The sequence below is a fragment of the Falco cherrug genome, chromosome 6 (genome assembly GCF_023634085.1).
Source record: "Falco cherrug isolate bFalChe1 chromosome 6, bFalChe1.pri, whole genome shotgun sequence".
In the NCBI taxonomy this organism is placed as follows: Eukaryota; Metazoa; Chordata; class Aves; order Falconiformes; family Falconidae; genus Falco; species Falco cherrug.
In genome coordinates this window covers 67,231,127-67,252,266 of record NC_073702.1, presented here as the reverse complement: position 1 = coordinate 67,252,266, position 21,140 = coordinate 67,231,127, and the positions used below count along the sequence as shown (strand labels likewise).

The 21,140-nt window shown below is 36.5% G+C and overlaps 1 protein-coding gene across 6 annotated transcripts in view; it reads right to left on the bottom strand.

Annotated features, from left to right (window-relative positions):
* ATG5 (autophagy related 5) overlaps positions 1–21,140 on the bottom strand; it is an 83,658-nt gene that overhangs the window by 42,995 nt on the left and 19,523 nt on the right. For all 6 annotated transcript variants that reach the window (XM_055713652.1, XM_055713653.1, XM_055713655.1 and 3 more), the window contains 2 exons: positions 20,501–20,663; positions 6,883–6,977 (listed from right to left, as the gene is read on the bottom strand). In XM_055713652.1, the coding sequence (XP_055569627.1) occupies positions 6,883–6,977; positions 20,501–20,663 (258 nt within the window). The remainder of the gene's footprint in view (positions 1–6,882; positions 6,978–20,500; positions 20,664–21,140) is intronic.

The following is a 21,140-nucleotide window of genomic DNA, read 5'->3' as shown; positions in this document are numbered from 1 at the left end:
TGCACCATCATCATGGTGCTAGGCTAGGCTTTGTTCTAGTTTAATTCTTAAATTCCTAAGCAATAGGCACTGCATATGCTGCACGGCCGCAGAAATAACCCTCAAGGATGAACTTTCTTCATCTCTCTGAAGAAGAAAAAATTCCGTATCTGCTTTTCCCCTTTTTCTGAATGCAAAGCAGTTCACCAGCTGGGTTTTGGTTTGGTTTTTGGATTTATTTTTTTTTTTGTTGGCACTTTTTTGTTGGTTTTGACTATTTTTTGCTATTACATCAGAGTACAAAAGACAATCTCTGAGGAATACAGCTCCAAATTGCAAGTTTCAGCCAGAAAAAAATCCCTCTTCCTACAAAATGACAACCTGACCACATAATGAGGTATGTGGTGAAAGTGGCAAATCAGTTTATATTGACTAAACCAAGTGAAAGTGAGAAGTAAAATAATCAGCTTTAATGATCCAAAGAAAGGCAGCAATATACTAAAGAGCACTGCATTTCAATTACAAGATCTAACAGTAACTCTACACAGACCTAATTCAACTGAATTACTGCTTCATTCATTGTCTTCATCCCAGCCTCTCAACATATTCACCTACCCTTAAGAATTATCACTCAAGGTTGAGGGGAAAGGTGCAATTTTTTTTCAGAGCTGCAAGAATTCAAACTTCATGATTTAAGTTCAAATTTGTACCATGAACATTTACATGAACTTACTACTATCCAAGTTCATTACTGTAAAACAACTCAGTGAAGAGACGACAAATTGGAATTTTATACAAAAACAATTTACTAAAAAAAGTAGCTACCAATTTGTGATTAGGGAGTTTAAGACATCTAGTAAGACTAAGCCACTTTCAAGACAGGAACAGACAAATATTTTTTTTTCCCCAAGAGGTGTTCATTATTTCATCGTAACTCAAAATGTATTTTGACTTACCTTTTGCCAATAAAAAAAAATTCTATATAACTGTTTACACAAATAAATTAACTGCTGAAATAAATGCTACTAGTGTTTGATACACAGATTCCTCTAAAATCTATGAGTATCTGATAAGATAAAGGATTTAAAAAAATACTACCCAGTTTTCCCCATTAAGCAGAATCCTGTATATTCCTAAATTGTTTTAAACCAGTTATGTTGTAATTCAGAACCTCAAACAAGCTATTTTTCATACAAGCAACCCTACTTTCCTCTTTGTATACAAGTTATCTACATATACAAGTAATTTACAAGTTAAGCTCTTTTTAACCACATATTCAGTTAAGAATCTTACTGAATTTGGTCAGGATACAAGCAAGTATTGATTAAGGCTCAGTCTGCTTTGGCTCTAGCAATATTAATGGCTGTCTCGGAGACTTGTTATATACAAGTTTGTATACAATTATCTACATTCAGTGCAGAAGGATTAATACAGCTCCCATTGCCAAGCCTGAGCTAGCTTAAAATTATCCAGCTTGGTAAAAGTTCAACCACGGCTCAGAGAACCTACCCAAATCAAGGTTTTATAGCCCTAACACTGCTGCGCCTCCTTCGCTGAGCACCATGCAACTTTTATAATAGCTTTGAACTAGGCAGACTGACAGTTTTACAGGTAACCTGGGCATATATATGTAAACTTTAGTTGTCTCTGACAACAAATACTGTTGATAATCTCAGAATTTTTCTTTTAAACTCTGACTGACAGCCCTTATCCTGTACTGAGATTCTTAAAGGTACAAGGCTGATCTCGCACATGGGTTCCCTGAAGTCTTCTTTTAAAAGAACTGCATGGACATTCCTTAAAACAAAACATGTAAAACCCAGTAATCTTTAACAGCATTAGCCTGAGCTAGCCCATTTCACTTTGCACCAGGAAAGCTCACACAATTATGGAGCCTCAACTGTGATGACAGTGACCTTCAACTAAAGGTGACAACTTGGCAATTTGCTGTTACTTTCAGCACAGAACTAAGCAATCAGGTTCATGGCAGCTTAAGGTTCACGCTGCCCATGTGCAATACTTGATAAAAGGGTTTGGTCCCATCCCCCCCGCCAATAACAGGGCACTAGGAAAAATACATGCCTACAAAAGCTTTTAAACTGTCTCATGCACAGAGCTTTGATTTTGAAGCAATTTAAAAATGGTGAAAGTATGCTAATGTTTCTTTAGTGCCAAACCATCAGCTATTAGATGTGTGCTCAACTGATGAAGATGCTTTTTTTTTTTTCAGCACAGAAATTCAGCTGAACACAGCTCTGTTACACAAATCAACCATCATTTCCCACTATCTTCCTATTCACATAAACTTCTCTTTGAAAAAGGTTGATCTATTTTCAGCAGGTCCTTTATGAAAACGTCATTTTTAATAAGTAAAACAAGAAGTTAAATAAGGTATTACACACAGGTCTATTAAAGAGTATTTTGCACTAGCCAACAAGACACTCAAACTTGCTGTGTTGTGTTGCCCTCTTCAGGTCAACAGCACTTATATTTTCTAGGTTTTTGCTTGACGAGTCATTGTGTTTGAACTTCTTTCATAATTTTCAGATTTGCTGTTTCAAGTAGCAGCTAACTTTACCTCTATCTTACCAGTGCTTCAAGTATTTTTTAATCTAAAATCCCACAGCAATGAACTTTGGTTTTGGCCTCCAGGTCTCCTTAACTTTAATACTGATCTTGAGGATTATCAAAATATCAGCCAGTGTTTGAAAAGGTGACTATAAAACAAACTTCAACATTGGTAAGCAAGCCTCATGACAAGAGACTTAAAAAGCTCAACTGATTCAGCTTACCAAAGAAAACTGAAGCTGCTGAAGTCAGTCTGTATATGAACTTGGAGACTAGAAAGTCAGATGACTTTAAAGTGGTGTAAGGCAAAACAAAATCTAGAAATGAAGTCAGACAAATTCAGCCTTGAAACGTAGTGGAGGCTTTTCACCCAAAACAACAAAAGATTTTAATAACCGACTAGCATAAAAGGATGGATTCATTATTACTTGAAAACTTTAAAGATTGATCCAGCATCTTTCCAAACAATCCATTCTGTTCAGGTTTTGAGTAGTTGTTACAACATGGTCCAAATTATGATGCTGATTTGCATACCTGTAATTAGTTTTGGAATTGATCATCTGCGTTCTGCCAATTAATGTGGAAATACTAATAAAACAGTCTTCCATTGCTTGGGAAAGGGCCATGCTTGGGCTTCTGATTCATTCATTGAGCCAGATATTAATTCATTTCCCCCTCCCACCTTGCTATTTTTAGACGACAGGTCATGGTAGACATTTAAATCTATGTAGACATCTCAGTAGCGCAACTTTCACAGTAAGAGCCAAGTACTGAATTCAACTGATGTATTAAGTATGGAGAATTTCACTCACGTAACTAAGGCAGATGTACAATCACAAATTGTTACGATGTTTGATTTAATCACATCTTAAGGGACTTACAATAGGAAAAAAACAGTTCAAAGCTAAGGCCTACTATGTAATTAAGCAATAAAATTAATAACCTAATCAAAATCCTAATAAAACAGAGGCAAATGAAATACTCCTTCAAATACCATGGCACATCCCAGTACCAAATAAAGGAACAAGCTAACAAACAATCCCAGATCATTCCCTTTTGGGCTGGCAAACACACAACCACCAGCTTGCCTTAAGCCAAGCGTGACTCCAGAAAAAGCTCAGAACTTGTCATGAAGTTTTCATGCCTTTTCTTGCACATACTTCTGCAATTTTATTCTCAAGAATGAAATGTTATTTACAGCTTTTAAGTCCTATATACCTAGAGGGCAGACTCAGAGGAAAGGAGGGAGCAAACAAGAACAAATGGGTAAGCATGACATCGGGAGAGAACATGATAGCAAACCTCGGGGACGAGTGCAAACTGCAACAGCTGAGACTCAGTGCAGACCCACCTGCAGCGTAAGAGAGCAGCTCACTGGGGTAGTCTCTATCAGCACATAGAAACTCCTCTCCAGTGCCCGACTAACATGTCCTGTTCACAGTGCCTGGAGCTAAAGACTGATGAAAACTTCCTGCCATCTATCAGCCATGTACTCTTGTTCAACTAGAAAGTGCAAAGCCAGCTGGTCTTACAAACACGGGGAAAAATTCCAAGCCAAACTCTAGTACTCTACAAGAAAAGCAGCACTCTTAAATGCATAATATACTCAAAACATTACTATTTTCTCTAGTGAGAAAAGTGAAAAAAGTACACTGTTCAACAGTACTATTAGACAAAAACATTTTGATGCAACTGTCAACTGAAGACACAGGCACTTACATCTCTGAAGTGATGAAGTGGGGCACTTTTTTTTTTTGACACAAGTAAAAGTGTCACAAAATTATAATCACTATTTTAAGCCGTTTCCGGTAGAAAAAGTTTCCACCTATGTCAAAGGTCTGTCTGGTGTAAATTCATACAACATAATCTAGACTATGGCAACTGGTAATATAATCTCCAAGATCTTAGCTAACTTCTAAAACTCAGTCTTTTTCTTAATCTTCAACAACAGATGCCATGATTCTGGTCCAATCTTAGCTACTGCACTTAGAAGAGGTGCTGGACAAGGGCTTTTAAAATTACCTGTGGTTAGTTTAGTTCTGACTTACCCAAGATGACGTTCATATTTTTGCCATCTTTCTCCCCCACACACCATCAGATTTGGATACCACATGAGGTATGATTCATATTATTCTTTAGAAATGTATTTTAATAGACAAGCTTTACAACTGAAAGAACCTTTTAGTTTTGAAAATACCAGGCCTTCAGCAAAAAGCATGTCAGATCACTTTATTGCATGCACTTTTTCCTATAGTAACTTTTCCCAGTCATATTTAATCATTGCTAAGACAGACTTTTCTTAGTTGGTATCATAACCTAGTACATTCCTTTGAAGGAAAAGGAATTCATCCACCTCATACTGCCAAAACACAATCTAGACAGCTCCCTTCACAGAATTTCCTTCTAATAATTTTGGGGTAATGGAAGGTATGGAGACTAAGAGGAGGAACTCACTCTCTCCAGTGAAGGCAATGCCTAGTGATTTCCTGCCATCCACCTGTATATCCTTAAGTATCTACAAAAGCACTACGTGAAAACACATAGGGAATAAACATCCACTGTAATACGTACCCAGGCTAAACTAGCATTTATGGAGGGACATGCAAGCAACCAATGAGAACACAAAGCCGACTTCTATCAGCACTGATAGAAATTAAGTGCAATTGGGGTGGGAGTTACATACATCTGAAGAATACTTTTCAATCAGTTATTTCAGCATATGCAAGTCTGTCACTAAACACTGCATAATTATGTTAAAACTACAGAAGTTAACTCCTTGGAATCAAATTATCATCTCACTCTTCCTAACACTTTTCTGAAAATTCCTTTAAATACATAGATTTTTAATGATGAGCAGTAATCAGTACACAAACCAACAAACCAAACAAAAAAGCTGGAAAACACTTGCATCCACTTTTTAAAACAAGAGGAACATTACAGAAAATATTCAGAAATATTAAGAGCAGTATTACTGAAAATAACATACACCAACCTTCTCAAAGGCTGTCTCAGCATCATCTTTATTTGTATTTGGTCTTCTATTCTTAGATATTTTGGGTTTAAACTACAGCAAGTAAGGGTTGCTAATTAAAAAGATAATGAAAATCAATGTAAGTACTACTGGCTAAAGGGATAGATATTACCAAATAATTTTTTTTTTTAAAAAAAAAAAAGCTTTACTAGCACGAAATCATGTGATATCACGGAAAATCTCCCTCATGGTTTTAAGGTCTGTACCTTATTCAAACAGCAAAACCTCAATTTTGCAAACGCATTTATGTGATTTCTATGAAGACACTTTAAAAAAAACCACCTACCAGAGAACAAACAAACAACTTAGTTACTAAACAAAAAGCTGTGAACTACTTTTCCTGATACATACTTTTTGATACTTATACAAACCTTACCATCTGCTATGTTCTCTGACAAAATAACTGACTTCCGTTCTCAATCTAAGGTTTCACTATGATGGTGCCTTATATCTAACACTAAAAGTTACTTCAGTCCCATTGCAAGATTGTGTAAGTTTGTATTGTCATTAAAACCTGTTACAAAGTAGTATCAGACTACTCAGTACTACAAATAAAGTAATTTGATAGTTACAGGTATAGAATGTGAATGTAAATAGGTGAAAATGTCTCAAAGATGAAACAAAGCAGACTAATTTACAGAGAGGCGACAAGAGTTCTGTATAAACTTTTAACAACACAATTCCAAACTTCATTGTGACCTTAATGCTATAAAAACTAAGAGGACATTAAAAAAATTGTAATGATTTCAAGGAATATGTCTTCAAATAAACTGCTGATAAAAAAAAAGAACACTAGCATATTAAACCAGAAAAAAAGTCAAAGCTAGTTTTGGATTGTAAAGTATACAATTAGAAGACAAAAAGTAAGCATAGGTCTTGCATCTAGTTCTACTACTTTCATCTTGTAATGCCAACAAGAAGTCTACGCTGTGGATGAGAGAAAAGTATTCCTCCTGAAATGTTTGACAAACTTTCCAGAGGACATTTTGCATCCAAACCAGTTTTCATAGCTAGCAGTTATTTTTAGTGACAGAATTAGCTTTTTTTAAAAAACCCCAAACAATCTATACCAGCCTTAGCACATTCTCAAGTATGACAGACTTACAACATAATGAATGGTAACTACCTATTAGAATACATACAATCTATTTTGTCTAATTTATACAATTCAAGGGTCCAGCAAAGATGAGCATACAAAGTTTTACCATGTTAGAAAAGGGAATGTATAACTCTGAAAATAGATTATGATATGACACCTCAGTGCAAGATTTGGTTAAAAGTGGTTTTATTTCATTGTCTCCTACCTGATAAATTCTAAATGGGATGTATCGAAATCCACTATCTTCTGGAGGATACTCCATGAGTTTTCGATTTATTGCCCAAAACTGCTCAAATTTATCTGTGAAGGTAAAATTATATTTTGTTAATATTAATAACACTTTTTTTCAGCTAAAAGAGGTAAATGAGAAACGATTGGAACAACATGCAAACTTCTCTTACAGAAGTTTGATCTGTACGAATATTTTTCCCACATTCCTCCTCCCTATTTAGTCTGAAGCCAAAGGTAAGTCATCTGCATCCTCCTATGAAAACAGTGATGGGGCAACTTACCAAACTGAAAGAGAAAGCAACTCGAATTCATAACATATCTCCCACTGTAAGGGAAATACTGGGCCACTAATTATGGACTTCATTGCCTCAGTTAACAGTGCCTATTTCTCCACTCCCTGCTGCTACTGGTCCAGTCTCACAGTTTGTAAAAACATCTAATTGTTCTTAACTATAGATGAACAATAGGTATAAAGTACAGCAAAACTAAAGAAAGAACTCCTTGAGGGGTTTACATTTGGATATGCAAATCTTAAAATAATCTTTAACAACATATGATATAATCAAAAAATATACTGTCAGTTTTATGACACAACCTGGAAATAAAAAGTTTGTGTTTGAAACATTTTTGTTAGTATTAGCAAGTAACTAGGTTTAGTAGAGTAGCCTGAGGCAGCACACCATTTCATCCTGTTCAGAGATGACAAGAACCGAATAGTTTATTGTGCTTAAAATGTATAAGGACAACATAGGACTAGAGTAGTAAAGAATTTTATACATGCAAATCAATTATTCAGATCAAGCAAACAACCAACACCAAAAGTGACAGAAAGGAACATGAACTGAGATGGAATAAAGCTGCTGCTAGCCTTACTGGAGAAGGCAGCTTTAGGAGGGGAAGAGCAAGACAAATTTCCTTATAGGCCCTAACTGTCCAAGACAGCAAACAGCAGACACTTCTTCAGAAGGAACACAGTCTCCAACTTTGCTTCCTCAGCACATTGTTCAGTGAGTCTCAAGACAGCTGGCAGTATAACAGTTACAGAATTCAGGCCCCCTCAAGCAAGGTTAAATTCAGAAATCCATTTGCAGAACAAAAGGTTCGTCCCACTTCCAAAACTGCTGATAACAATTAAAGCAATTGCTGAAAATTAAAAGTCCGAGATTTGGTTTACTCCAGTGTAGAGCACAGATGGCTGTCAGTCTGCTAAAAGACACAGTTAATACATATTGCAGGGTTTATAACACAGTGCTTTTCCTGACTGAACGTGATACAAGACAGGAATATCCAGGAAACCATAAACCAACTCCTGCCAGGTATTCTGTAGGAGCATTTCCTGATGCTTATCTCAGAAAGTACTTCCACACGCTTGTTTCCGGATTAGGAAATGCCTCTTGACAAGCACTTACCTGAGCTGAAGTCAGCACCACCACACAAGCACCTGCCTGAGATGAGGAGCTGCCTGGACACAGGGTGCTACCCCATAGCTCACCAGCTGGGAAGCTCTGCGGGCAGCAGTGGCAGCCCTGAAGCTGGCTGTACCCAAGCGAGCCTGCTATGAGAACTCCAGCCGACAGAGTCAGAGGTTTACTCTTGCAATGTCTAACACAAAGACAGAATACATCCTCCCCACAAATTCTGTCAGTGGGAAAGTGAAGATTTAGTATATTTCCCTCACCCTTGGAGACAGCATTGAGAATGGCTTACAGCTTTCACTACAGATTGTGTGGACAAGCATCCTATGGCAGGCGCTGATGAATTTACACTTCAGACTACAAACGCAGTTGATAAAACTATCAATTATGGCTATATACAAAACGCAACAATCAAGACTTACTTAAGCTAGTGAGCTTCAGCAGTCTTAAATAAGGAACCTACATGTTTGGAAACATCCTACCTGAAAAAAAAACAACTAAAAGAAACAGTGACTTCATTTACTTGTTTCATGCTCATATTACACTAACTAGGAAAGCTGGGTGAACAGCTTAGCGTCCTCAAAATTCATTAGAGATGAGCAACATACATTATGAATCAGAAAAACACCAAATTCTGCACATATAACAGGCTTACAATAGGAACTTAAGTATATTGTCCCTTGTGGCATATATGGCAGAGAAGTGAATCTTGTTTAGAAGGACAAAAAAGTTAAACAGTGGTAATGTACAGTTAACTCACTTCTGTTCTTCATTCCAGCTTCCTCACCTCCCAGAAATTGTGCACGTGATATTATTTAAGGCAGGGAAATTTATAAATTTGTACTTCTCAGATCATTCTCTGAATGCTCAAACAATGCTCAAGACAAACTACTGTTTTATCAAGATGTTCAACTTTCTAATAACTTCTGTAGTTTCTATATATTACAGCAATAATTGCAAGAGGTGAATGACAAACTTGTTGCATTTTGTAATCAATTACGTTCTGTCAATTCAACCAATATCCTAGGGAATGAAAAACTTTCTGGTAAATTAGCTAGACAATGGAGTCAGACATCTTAAGACAGATCTCCACTGTGTGCGCAGCATGGTCTGAAGACATCTAAGTTAATCCTCATAACCTTATATTGCTGTTCTCCAAACATCCTTCCACAGATACAGTATTTTTACTACAGGAAACCAAGCTGGGTATAAGAAAATCAACACAAATTTTTAAAGCAAGCAGCAGGAAAAGGCTATTCAGCCTGCAAGCTGATATATGTGACCTGGCAAGAACTTTTATTAGCATTAAAAGCACTGGCTGAATGCCAGAATCCTAATGCTCCGAAATACAAAAATAGCTGCTTTCACAGAACCCTGAAGACTCAAAAGCTCAAAACAAACAAACAAAAACCCCAACACCCTCCCCAATTCCCTTGAAAATGTAAGCAAAAGGATTCATCATTCTCCAATTTTTGTGTCAGTACCTCCTATTTATGCAGAACAGACTCAAGGAAGCTATTAATGCTATGAACAAGCTATAAGAACTAATTAGTGCTTTGGATAGACAGGACTTAAAGGTGCTAGCCAGAAGTTTGACAAAACAAAACTGGAGTTTTCATCAAGCCAGTAAACAAGAAGTTCTCTACCTATCAGGAAAAGCACTTTACACACTCATCCTCCCTTGTGAAAAGCTTATGCAGCCTACATGATATCTAAACTCCTGTAATAGTCAAAAGTTATTGCTGTTGTTTTCCACAATCCAGCTGTTTTTAATAAAGTGCTTGACTGATGTATTAGAGAGTTTCTGTATTAGCAAAAAAACCATACTTGCAAAAGGCAGATGTTCATATCTGCATAACAGTATTCAAAGTAATGGCAATAAGACTTGGACAGAAGTGACATTAGTGACAGGATAAGAGTTCCAGATGACTCTACTAATCACATTCCTTAAATGAGAGGATGGTTGCTATATATAACTTTGCCTAAAGTGAAATACTAGAACTTTGCTTTATTTTATATCACAGATCAGAAAGTTAAAACCCAAATAATGGAGGAGAGAGCTCACAGATTTTTCAGCTGGATAAGTCACTTATAAATATAAATATTCATTTATTAGAAATGTAGTCACTGAATGCCCAAACACTGCGCACATTACCTTTCAGTACTACAGAGATGCACAGAATCTAATGAGAACTTTGAAAATATTATTTACATATATAGAAACAGTGTGAGTTAGCAAAACCACAAGGACTTAACATCAACCATAACAATAATCTCAGTACACAAATTCACTATGCAACAAATTAAACCTCAAACAAATTTACAAATACAGTGTGCCACATTATGTATGCACTTAGGGTTCAGAAATCTATCACTGAAATTGTTTGTGCCTTTAATATGTCCTTTAAAACAGTTTAAAAGGACAGTTACAGGGAAACACTTTGAGAATTGTTCCCTCCATTAAGCAAGACTGAAAATCCTTTAGCAGTCATTGATGTTAATCCGAATGTATAACTATTATATTAAAAGGTTGTTGATAACTCCAGTCATAGTTTTATTGTTGATAGACAGTAACTGCTGAACCTTTTACTATCAAGCTGTGTTAACTAAGGATTAGTCCAGGCTGAAATTTTGAAGGCTAGGCCTCTTTCTCAGGCTGAGACCCAGGGCAATGATCTTCAGACAACCAGAAAACTTAGTTTCATTTGTGCTACTGTCTTACACTCATTCTCTGAAACTCAAGTACTGCCATGCTTCAAACAGCTTGAAATTTTGCATGGATCTTGATGTTAGATGCATCTCTTCCACTCACATGACTATGAAAGGGTAAATGGACTGCTTGAGTGCTTGCCATCAACACATGCATTTCAATGCAGCACAGCCTTAAACCAGCATACACAAAGAATATGGGCAATTATCACAGAATAATACGTTATATTTACAAGTAACTTGCAATAAGACACAGTTGGTCACAGCATATGGCCAGTTAAAATGGACTTCCCACTGTAGAACAGTGGGCAGAACTACTAAAAAAAAACCCACCCTAATCTTTAAACTTAACAGAAATATCTTAATAATAAGGAATTATTTTCTTTCTGTATTTGACATTGATGCAACTGCTACCAGAGTACTGACTCCGGAATTGCATCTATTTCAAGAAGGCTGTGGAGATTGTTTAAATAACAGAAAGGATTAATGCAAAAACAAGGGAAAGATTGTTGAAATTCAATAAGGAAAATGCACTCATGGCTTTTATGTTTTAGAAAGTCAAAAAAGAGAACAAACAGGTGTAGTCCTCAGGGTAGCACAGATGCATGATTTTTTGTCTGGACAACTTGTGCTTTCTTCTTAAAGCCATCTAGTTGTATAAATTTTTAGAAAACATGCTTGAATTGAGTTGTATCTCTTAGCTCTATGCAAGCAATACCCATTTCCAGCTTGGATAAAAGTGTACAACCCTTAAATTTTAAAAACGCAAAGCTTTTGTCTATTTTCAGAGGTTCACCACTCTCTAATAACCATATGAACCATAGAAATGATGCACAGCTAGAAGTAGTTGGACAGAACCAACCATAGCATTATCTAAGAGACCGAAGACTCTCCAAGTGTTATATCGGAACCATAGAAAACTTTTAGATGGGAAGTGCCTTTGGAGGTCAAGCTTTGGAATAAAAGCTCCTGCCCAAACCAGAAGAGCTGTCTACATAGAATTAAATGAGTTTGCTCAAAGCCTTGCCCAGTCATGTTCTGACTGTCTCTGCAGGTTCCCACTCAATCCCTTTCACTCCCCCTGCCCCAGTATCCCATCAGCCTTTCTCCTGCCATGACTTGTAACTGTTTTCTTTTGTAATTGCCCAACTTCACGGCCAATGCAGGCATGTCTGAGAGGAATCAAACTCCATCTGCCTACAAGTTTTCCTTTTAGGTAGTGGAAAGCGGCTATTCGATCCATCTTCAGCCTTTACGTCCTCAGGCTAAACAAGGCAGTTCACCCACTCTCTTTTAATACAGGAATATGCTCCAGCTCCTGATCCATCCTACCACCGCTCTGCTGGCCTCTTTTTCCGATTGCCCACATTTCTTTTGTCCTGAGGTCCCAAAGAGGACAAGTATTCCCAGCACAACCTTAGATGTGCTGAGTGAGGAGAAAGTACTCACCATCTGGCTATATACTAGGGTGCACAAGGGCTAAAGCAGCTCCCTGGTTCATCTTCATTTCTGCAACACCACACAACAGATTACTCAATCTGTTTGTTCACCGTTATGCACATCCACAAAGCTGCTTCCCAGTCAGTCCCTAGACTGCCCCAATGTAGGGTTTTTTTTCCTGGCTCTGGTGCGGGACTTTACACCTGTACCTGTCAGCTCCAGAAAGCTCCTGCTTGCCTACTGCTCCTGCTCATCATGGTCCCTCTGAATGGCAGATCTGTTCCCCAGTCTATCAACTGCTTCCACCAATATTTTCTTTTGGTCATAAACTAAGGGTTTAATCATATACATATAGTCAAATTAACTGTACTGTACAGAGAACTACAGCTGCAAGTCAAGGACATGAAGTGTATTTTCTTAACAATAAAGCAACTATATTTTCCACTGACTTGGGCTCTAGCAAGCATTGTGTTCAACTGCTACAGCCAAAAAGTAGTCTTCTCTAAATTTAGTTTCCAAGAAGACTAAGACTCTACATGCACACGTAGTTCTGTTGACTGGTAAGCAATTTTAACCAATTTTATAGAAGGTTAAATTTTGTGTGGTATGCCTCAAGCATGAAGCAGCTTTGTTGACAAAATAGAATTAAATACTTCAGTACCTTGCTATCCAGAAACAGCATTTACAGCTAGTTACTCTCATTTCTCAGCTATTTAAAGATCTGTCTCTAAAGTACTCTAGGCCATCTAAATTCATCATTCTTATTCTTGTACAACAAAACCACAGATAATTATGATTATCAAGGGCTTCAGGAAGACTCTGATACATATTTGACTCTTGCTGACTCCTACAGTTCAGTGCCAGCCTTTTTGAGAACACAGTTTGAAATACTGTTATAGCATCATTAAAGCACAAGATTTCCACACCATACAACCCCACATTTTACACACTGACACCATCCACAGTTAAAATATTCTTGCTAGTAAATGCTTAGGTTACTCGGGTATTTTGACAGATCATGGTACAGAATATAAAGCCACAACTGAAGAGGGCACACAAGTTTACTAGTTCTTTCAGACTATTTTCAGGCACAAGTAACTATCATTATATATAGAGATAGGACCTTAGGACTGCTTTGACTTAATGTTAATTGACAAAGGCTAGGTACAGAAATATTCTTAATGTCACAGATAGCAAAGTAACAACATTCAACATGAATGTACGTATCTGAAGTCCTAATTTTGCCTTGTAAATACACAACAGTCATTAACTGAAATATCTCCACTGCATGATGTGCCCATTAATCTTATATACCCTCCAAATTCACATTCAGCTGGTATATTGCTATAGAATACTGCAGGAAAGCAGCAGATTGTAAAATTTTGAAGTAAAAAAAATAGGCTTTACTTTGCCTGTCCATGCTAAAAAAGACATGGAATCACCGCAAAGAAGCATCATGCTAACGAGCTCAAGTACTAATAATAGTAAAGTACAGTGGTATGGGCCTTAAGGTTGACTGTCACTCCCTTTTTAGTACTATGATCATGTAAATTAATTACATCGATGCACATCTGCTTGCCTATATGCACTATACCAACTTTTTAACAGCAGCGTTTACAATCAGAGAAGAATTAGTAGAAAATTCCTTCTGTATACTTAGCTGCAAATTCTAGTTTTTAAAAAAATAATTTATAAACCACACTATAAATGGAGCTGTAGATGCAAATCAAGAAAAAGGGGGGGGGATCCCTCCCCTAATAGGTTTGAGATCAGTGTATTTAACACATTTACTTTTATGCTGTAATTTATGCGTTAGTTTTTATAGCAAAGCAGTGTTCTGAAGAAACAAAAGCATACTGCTTAAACTTTGCCGGTTAACAGAACGTTTTTATAAACTGTATGATAAAGCAGCATTTCACTCTTCAGATTAGCTACCTGATCCAAAAAGGCCTTTCCTCCCTGTTTTAATATACATAAGGTTGCCATACCTTATCAACATTCTTTTCGCTTGTTAAACACCATCTTAAGTACATTGTTTCCTTAACACCACCTCCCTTCACTTCCAGGTCATCAATTTATCTGTTAAAGATTCAGGGGAAGAAAAAAATCAAGATGGACTACTTTCCTTTGTTCAAATATGAAAAAGCATACATCCTTATGAAGCTTAAGCTTTCTGTGTAGCCTAAAAGCAGGTGGCCTCAGTAGGTATTGTCACTTAAGCTAAAAAGAAAGCTGTGATTATTAAAAAATGTGTAATCCATTTATTTTTGAAACACATAACCCACAGGTTTTGTAAGAATAGAGCAGCAGGGCTTGTTACAGACTTCCTTAAGTCAAAGGGAAAAGGACTCCTGACAATTTTATCTGTACTCCAGTTCTGTGCTCCACATCTAGATAGCCTGGATACTTTAATACCTTCTTTGCCTCTGATTATGCTCTGTTTATATACATAAAAATAGAGCAGCATCTCTCCATATAACTCACTAACCTACTTTGCTTTCCCTGTACTATGCCTTTTCTAAAATACAGCTTTTTTTAAAAGTTAAAGAATCTTTATATTAAGGCAGCTGTCAAATTCAGTTTACCAGCAGAAAATAACTTTGAAGCATTTCAAACTGCAAAGCAAAACCCCCCCAATAACCAAAGTTAATTTTAAAAATTAAGGCTGTTTTTTTTAAGAGACCGTTTACTTTGAAATGTAGTTAGACCTTACACATCTTTCAGGAAATTAAATACTTTGAGGGGGAAGGGAGGAAAGAAAGCAGGAGGCAGTAAAAAAGGAAAGTAAAATAGATTTAGAGAAATACAGTCAAAGATTCTCACAATCTGAATCCAAGTCTACCGAATATCTGTAAAAACTACAGAAGACAGAAGCAGTGAATGTAGAGAACCAGTTTGTGTGTGATTCAGGTTGAAGATGAAAGGCACACCTGCTTCAACAGGAAGTCTGGAAGGTGGCTATCTTTCTGAAGAAATGGTAACGTTCCAGGAGGAATAGTGTCAAAATGAGTACAAGACACGAGCCCTTGAAACCGCAGCAGGTTTATAAATTAGAATTCTGCAATATATATGAACAGATTATAAGGCTGGCAGATTACCTGTGCCAAAGATGCAAAGACCTTCAGGTGTGCTCCTTCAGAGTTTAATGTTTTTAATTAGACACACAGGCTTCTAATACAAGGTAGTAAAATCACTAGAAAGCATTTCTATCTACCTATCTCTATCTCCTCTCATGGTGGAGACTTCAGTATAAAGTAGCATTGCGAGCACTGGGTTACCTTTTGCTTTCCTCCCTTCATGCAGTTTATGTCCTCCTTTGAGACCCACTGATTCTCACTGGCCTCACCAACGCAGCAGCTCTGCTCTGTTCCCTTGTTGAAAGCAGAGCAGAGAAAGCCAAGGGGGGAATTCAGGCTGCCATCAATTCTCCACCTTTGTGCTGCAACAAAGAGCAACTATGCAAGTAGGCACCAGACCAGCACAGGAGAGTAACAAGGCAAAAGTCAGTTTCAGGGGGTGTGTGGGGTGTGTGTGAGAGACAGTTCAGAATCATGACACAGAACCCATATGGCTGGAGCATCAGTTTAGTCATTTGTGCGGAAAGGGTTACAAGCCAGTAACCAATGCAGAACCAACACTGAAGTCTATGCCACCATCCATTACCAGAAAAAAACCACAACCAAACCCCAAACAAAAACTACCACCACCAAAAAATAATATCCCTAGGAAAGCCTGTTCTGATGCATCTGATTGATTCTGCAGGTCCAGGCTGCCTGAACCTAGCTGCAGCTCAACACCAAAACAGTGCTGGGCTGACTGGGCAGATCTATTTGAACCTGTCCACACCACACCCCTTGGCTTCCATAACATCAGCAACCCCAATGTTTGGTGTATGCCATGCTATCTAACGCCAGAATAAGCAGGTATTGACACTAATCATAAGAAAATCTGATGCATTGCCAGAAATTTTTAACCACCAGCCCAGGAAAGTAATGACTTGGGATATCTTTTTTAATCCTTTTAACCAATACACCCATTTTCAAAGCTCAAAAGAATTGTTTAGTCTTTCTTCACAGTTAACTGGATCTCTACAGATGAAACATGGAAAGACGTTACCATTTTGATAGTGACACAGGGAAAAGGAAAGAATGGCAGCTTTGTGATCTAAAAAAGCCTCATGGTGTGTTCATTCATTTTCCTGTTAAATTCCTGAAGATATTCTACATACATATTGCCTAATTTAAGTTGCAAGGGATCAGGTAAGATTAGAGCGATTTGTTCAGCTACCAAAGCATGCTCATCACCTCGGACTAAGGTAAAGAACAGCATTGCTCCAACCAGTTCTCTATGAGACACACATACCAAACCTGAGTGGGCCATGTGTACACAGCACAAAAGAGATACTGCTGATGTACTGACACTATTTCTTTTTGGCAGTTCAAACATTTCTAAACAGCAATATGATAACTCAGAAAAAACAAACCTTCTGCCCCTCAAAAATCCAGGACTGGTTTAGATATAATTTAGAAATAAATGCAAGACAATACAGGCCTGACACTGTCAGTAAGACAAAGATCACATGCATTAAAAAATAAAATATTGCATATATCTGAATGTTTGTAGGATTTTTCTCCTTTAACATGAACAATTCAGTACGGCCATTTAACTTCCGGTAAGCCCTACAGCAAGAATGAGTATTACATTCTTTTTCCATAATATTTTTCAGTAAAAAGACCTGCTTTTATTTTATAATCTATAAAGAAGCTGTAGAAATGGCTATGAGTTTTTACTGTTTATTTCCATCACTCATCTATCAGAAATACTAAGTCTGGTCTTCACCGGTTATAAAGGATGCCTGTGAGAATTCCAGGGTATGGATGCTTATGTCCCTCCACAACTGATGAAAAGCAGCTGTGTTGCATCTAAGAATCCTCCTTTATCAAAACTACTATATACTGAAGTTATGGATATTAATTCTTTGAACCATGCAAAAAATACAGCTCTCCCCCTAAAAACAGTTGAGATTTCATTTGTTTGAGTCATCACTAGGCCCACAGTCTTAATGTTTCAAAGCTGAAAGTCTTTATTTTTCCACACGAGACAAGAAGAAAAAACCACCCATTTGAAAATCCACTTTATCCATAATAAAAATGTCCATAACACTATTAAAGCACGAACAGTAGTAAAATTTTCCATCAATTCTGATCAAAGAATTTTAACAATTCTTACAAAGGGACAGAGGTCAGTATAGCTATATAGTCTGCCTTTATCACTTTCCTACCGCAGTCAGACATCCATGATGCTGGTCAAAATTAAGGCAACACAAATGTACCTGTTCCAAAGAAGTGTTCTAGCTAAGGAGTATCTGGTTTATGGACAAAAATTGGCTAACCGAAGTCTGAAGAGCAAGCAAAACCACAGCACAAGCAAACAGAAAAGTATGTTTACCTTCCTGATTTGATAGCAGATTAACACAAAACCAGACATGGTGGGAGGAGGCATGTAAAGGTTGTTATGAATACCTACCAGCTGTTACTAGTACAAGACTGCCATAAATTCACTATTAAAGCTCTTCCCCTAAAAGCCATCTACAGGCAACTGAAAGTTTCTCATGCTACCTGTTCCAAGTACTTCCTTCTCAGTAGAAACATTCATCTCAAATTACACTTGTCATTGGTAGTTACATTTCTCCAACATTGAAATTTTTTTTCAAAACTAAGTTTAATACATATCCTGTAAGTATTGCTATCTTTCCTTAAACAAATAACACTTCCTATATTTAAGTACTGAGTAATTTTTTTTCAAGTCTCACAGAAAAAAAAAGCCTGCAGATGTATCATTACTTACAAGGCAGTTATCACAAACGCTACTCTCTTTTCTTTTTTGTGGTCATTCATTGTTTCATAAAGAGGTTTAAAATTATTACTTCTCAAACGAAAGCCTATAAAAACATACTGAAAGATATAACATGCTTAAAAAGAGTTTTCTTGGTTTCATAAGTTTTTCTTGTTTCTCTTATGAAGAGCTGAGAAATCAAAATTAGCATTTGAAAGTATTCAGAAGATTGTTTAAACTCATTTAGGTGTCAGATTTCACAGGTGCAATTCTTCATTAAGTAGTGAAACCCTGAAATCAGCCTTGCTAGGCAACCTCTGTTCTTAACCTTAAAAAGTAGAACAGCAAAATTCTGGTTTCCTTACACCTGAAGATACTTTTAGACAAATAATCAACTAAAAGATAGAGCCTAAGATAAGCACAGAAAGAATGCACTGCACATCTGTTCTCCTACCTCACATATATTGAGGGTATCAAGGTTCTGTAACTTCCATTAAAGAAAAAGAACCTTAACTCACGCTATTTCACTGTGTAGTCAATTCATCTGCCATTATTATAACTTATGTTAGAGGTTTGTTTTAATTTTTAAAAGCATTAATAAAAAGAGCACATAAAGTGCCCTGCGCTGGGAACACTGGAGCACTGGGATGAAGTGACAGGATTCTTTTTTGCAATAAAGCTAGTAATTCTCCAAATAGAAAACAAAATTATGTTTGCTTCTTGAATGGCCTACAAGGCATACTATTCAAGCAGAGTACTTTTTTCACAGAATTATTAAAATTGCAGTTTAAATTGACTTGTAACAATGTAAGCTTTAGGGAAACATGTATTTTATACCAATTCTGGCTTCTAGTGGACCAGTACTCTCTATTTACTGCTAATTCACAAAAGTGAACATAGCAGTTTGCTGACTAGTGTCTACTCAAAACAGGATGTCTCAAGAAGTACTTTGAAATTAACCACATAAAATGCAATTTCTTACTTGATACATTTTGCAATTATGTACCACATCCCCCAAGATCTTACCACTCAAATAGCAAATTAAAATAATCCCTCAATTTCTATCTCTCCATCAATTAAAAAATAGAAACCAGAGTTTCTGATAAGCACTCAATCTCCAGAATTACAGGAGTATGTTTAATATGAAAGACAGTACAACTACACAATAACAAAAAAAAAATTAGAACCCACACACTCACTAAAGCCACACATTAAACCCTAACTCACTCAGAACCTCACTGTCTAAAGCAAACATGTCTCAAGTAGTCTTGCATTCAAAGCCTCTCCCATTTCATTTAATTCTCACAAATGTAGGAAGATGTTAATTCTAAGTGTTTAGTATTTTGTACCTCAATATAAAACAAACAACTTCATGCTTACAGCTTCTGTAAAATAAATTTAACAGTAATAATATAAATGACAGCTTCAGGGGATGAGAAAAATATATTGCAAGTGGCATTACTACCCATTTCAGATAGTAGTTTCTGAAATATTTACAAAGCTTTTCAACTTACAGGCCTCTAAGAACCATGAGAAAGAGGACACAACTCTTTGTTTGTAAAAACAAAAGAAGTTACATTTTGCAGTGCAATATGGATTCATGTTATCTGTGCAAAGTAAGAATACTAATTATTTTAGAACATCCTGTTCTGAATTATTTTGCTGACCTTGCCAAGTTCATACTTATCTATGCAGAAATCTTTGTGAAAGCCATGGTAATATCAGCAGTAAAAAAAAAATAAATTTAGCAGAGAGAAAAGTAGAATTATTAATCTACTGTGCAACTTTTTTTAAAGTTTACCTGTATTGTTTATCAGTGACAATCCTCAAGCATTAACTCGAGGAGGCAACCGTTTTTACTTTATGGTGCGAGATGATGAATACTGAACAACACTTACACCCCAGATGTCTCCCAAATAAAAACTATCAGTTGCACAAAAGTATACTAGACAGTATTTATTTTGTTTTGTTCCTAGTTTTGGTTTGTAAAAACCTAATTTAGTTCCTTGAATAACTTAAGCCACACTTGGATTATTACATAAATGGTGATTAAAAAATACAAACTTTTCCATGACAGACTAAAATTCTGCAAACAATGACATTTTATATCCCGTACCATGACTAAAATTTGAAGTAGTTATTTATTAGCATGCTAGACCTAAATATAATTAATACTTGATGCACTGTATTTACCATTCTGTAATCCCATCCACAGTTGTTTATGATCCTTTTTTTGCATCTCATTAATGACTTGACTTTTGTGCTTTAAAGCATCTGCTTCTTTTATACAAGCCATAAAATGAGCTTCAATCACATCCTTAGAATGGCAGTGTAGAAGATCCTTTTCTGGAAAATTCTACAAAAAGAAAAGATAAATCAAGAGAAATGAATCTATCACATACCTTAGAAGATTAAGAACAAAGAATAATTTTACTCAGGTTTACATTTATACTGAAGAAGCACACTGGAATCTACTTCTGGAAGAAGGTAACAATCATTCTCTCATTCTGCTGACAAGAAAGGTTTTACAGGGGAAAAACATTTCAGGAAAAACAGAAGTTGAAGAATTTTCTGTGAAACCAGAAATTACTCTAAATCACCCAACCTCAACTTGATATATACATTTAAAAACATCAGCAGATTTATTTAGGCCCTTACATCCAAAATTCAGGAAACAGATTTGTAATATGTTTTCAAGATGATGTTTAACTCTGGCAATGAACAAAAGAAAAGGGGGAGTGTAGAGGAATGAAGCTGGGTTAATTAGCATTGATAATATACAACTGTGGGCTGGCTTCAGGGGCATGTTGGCCAATGTAGATAAGGTGCAGCT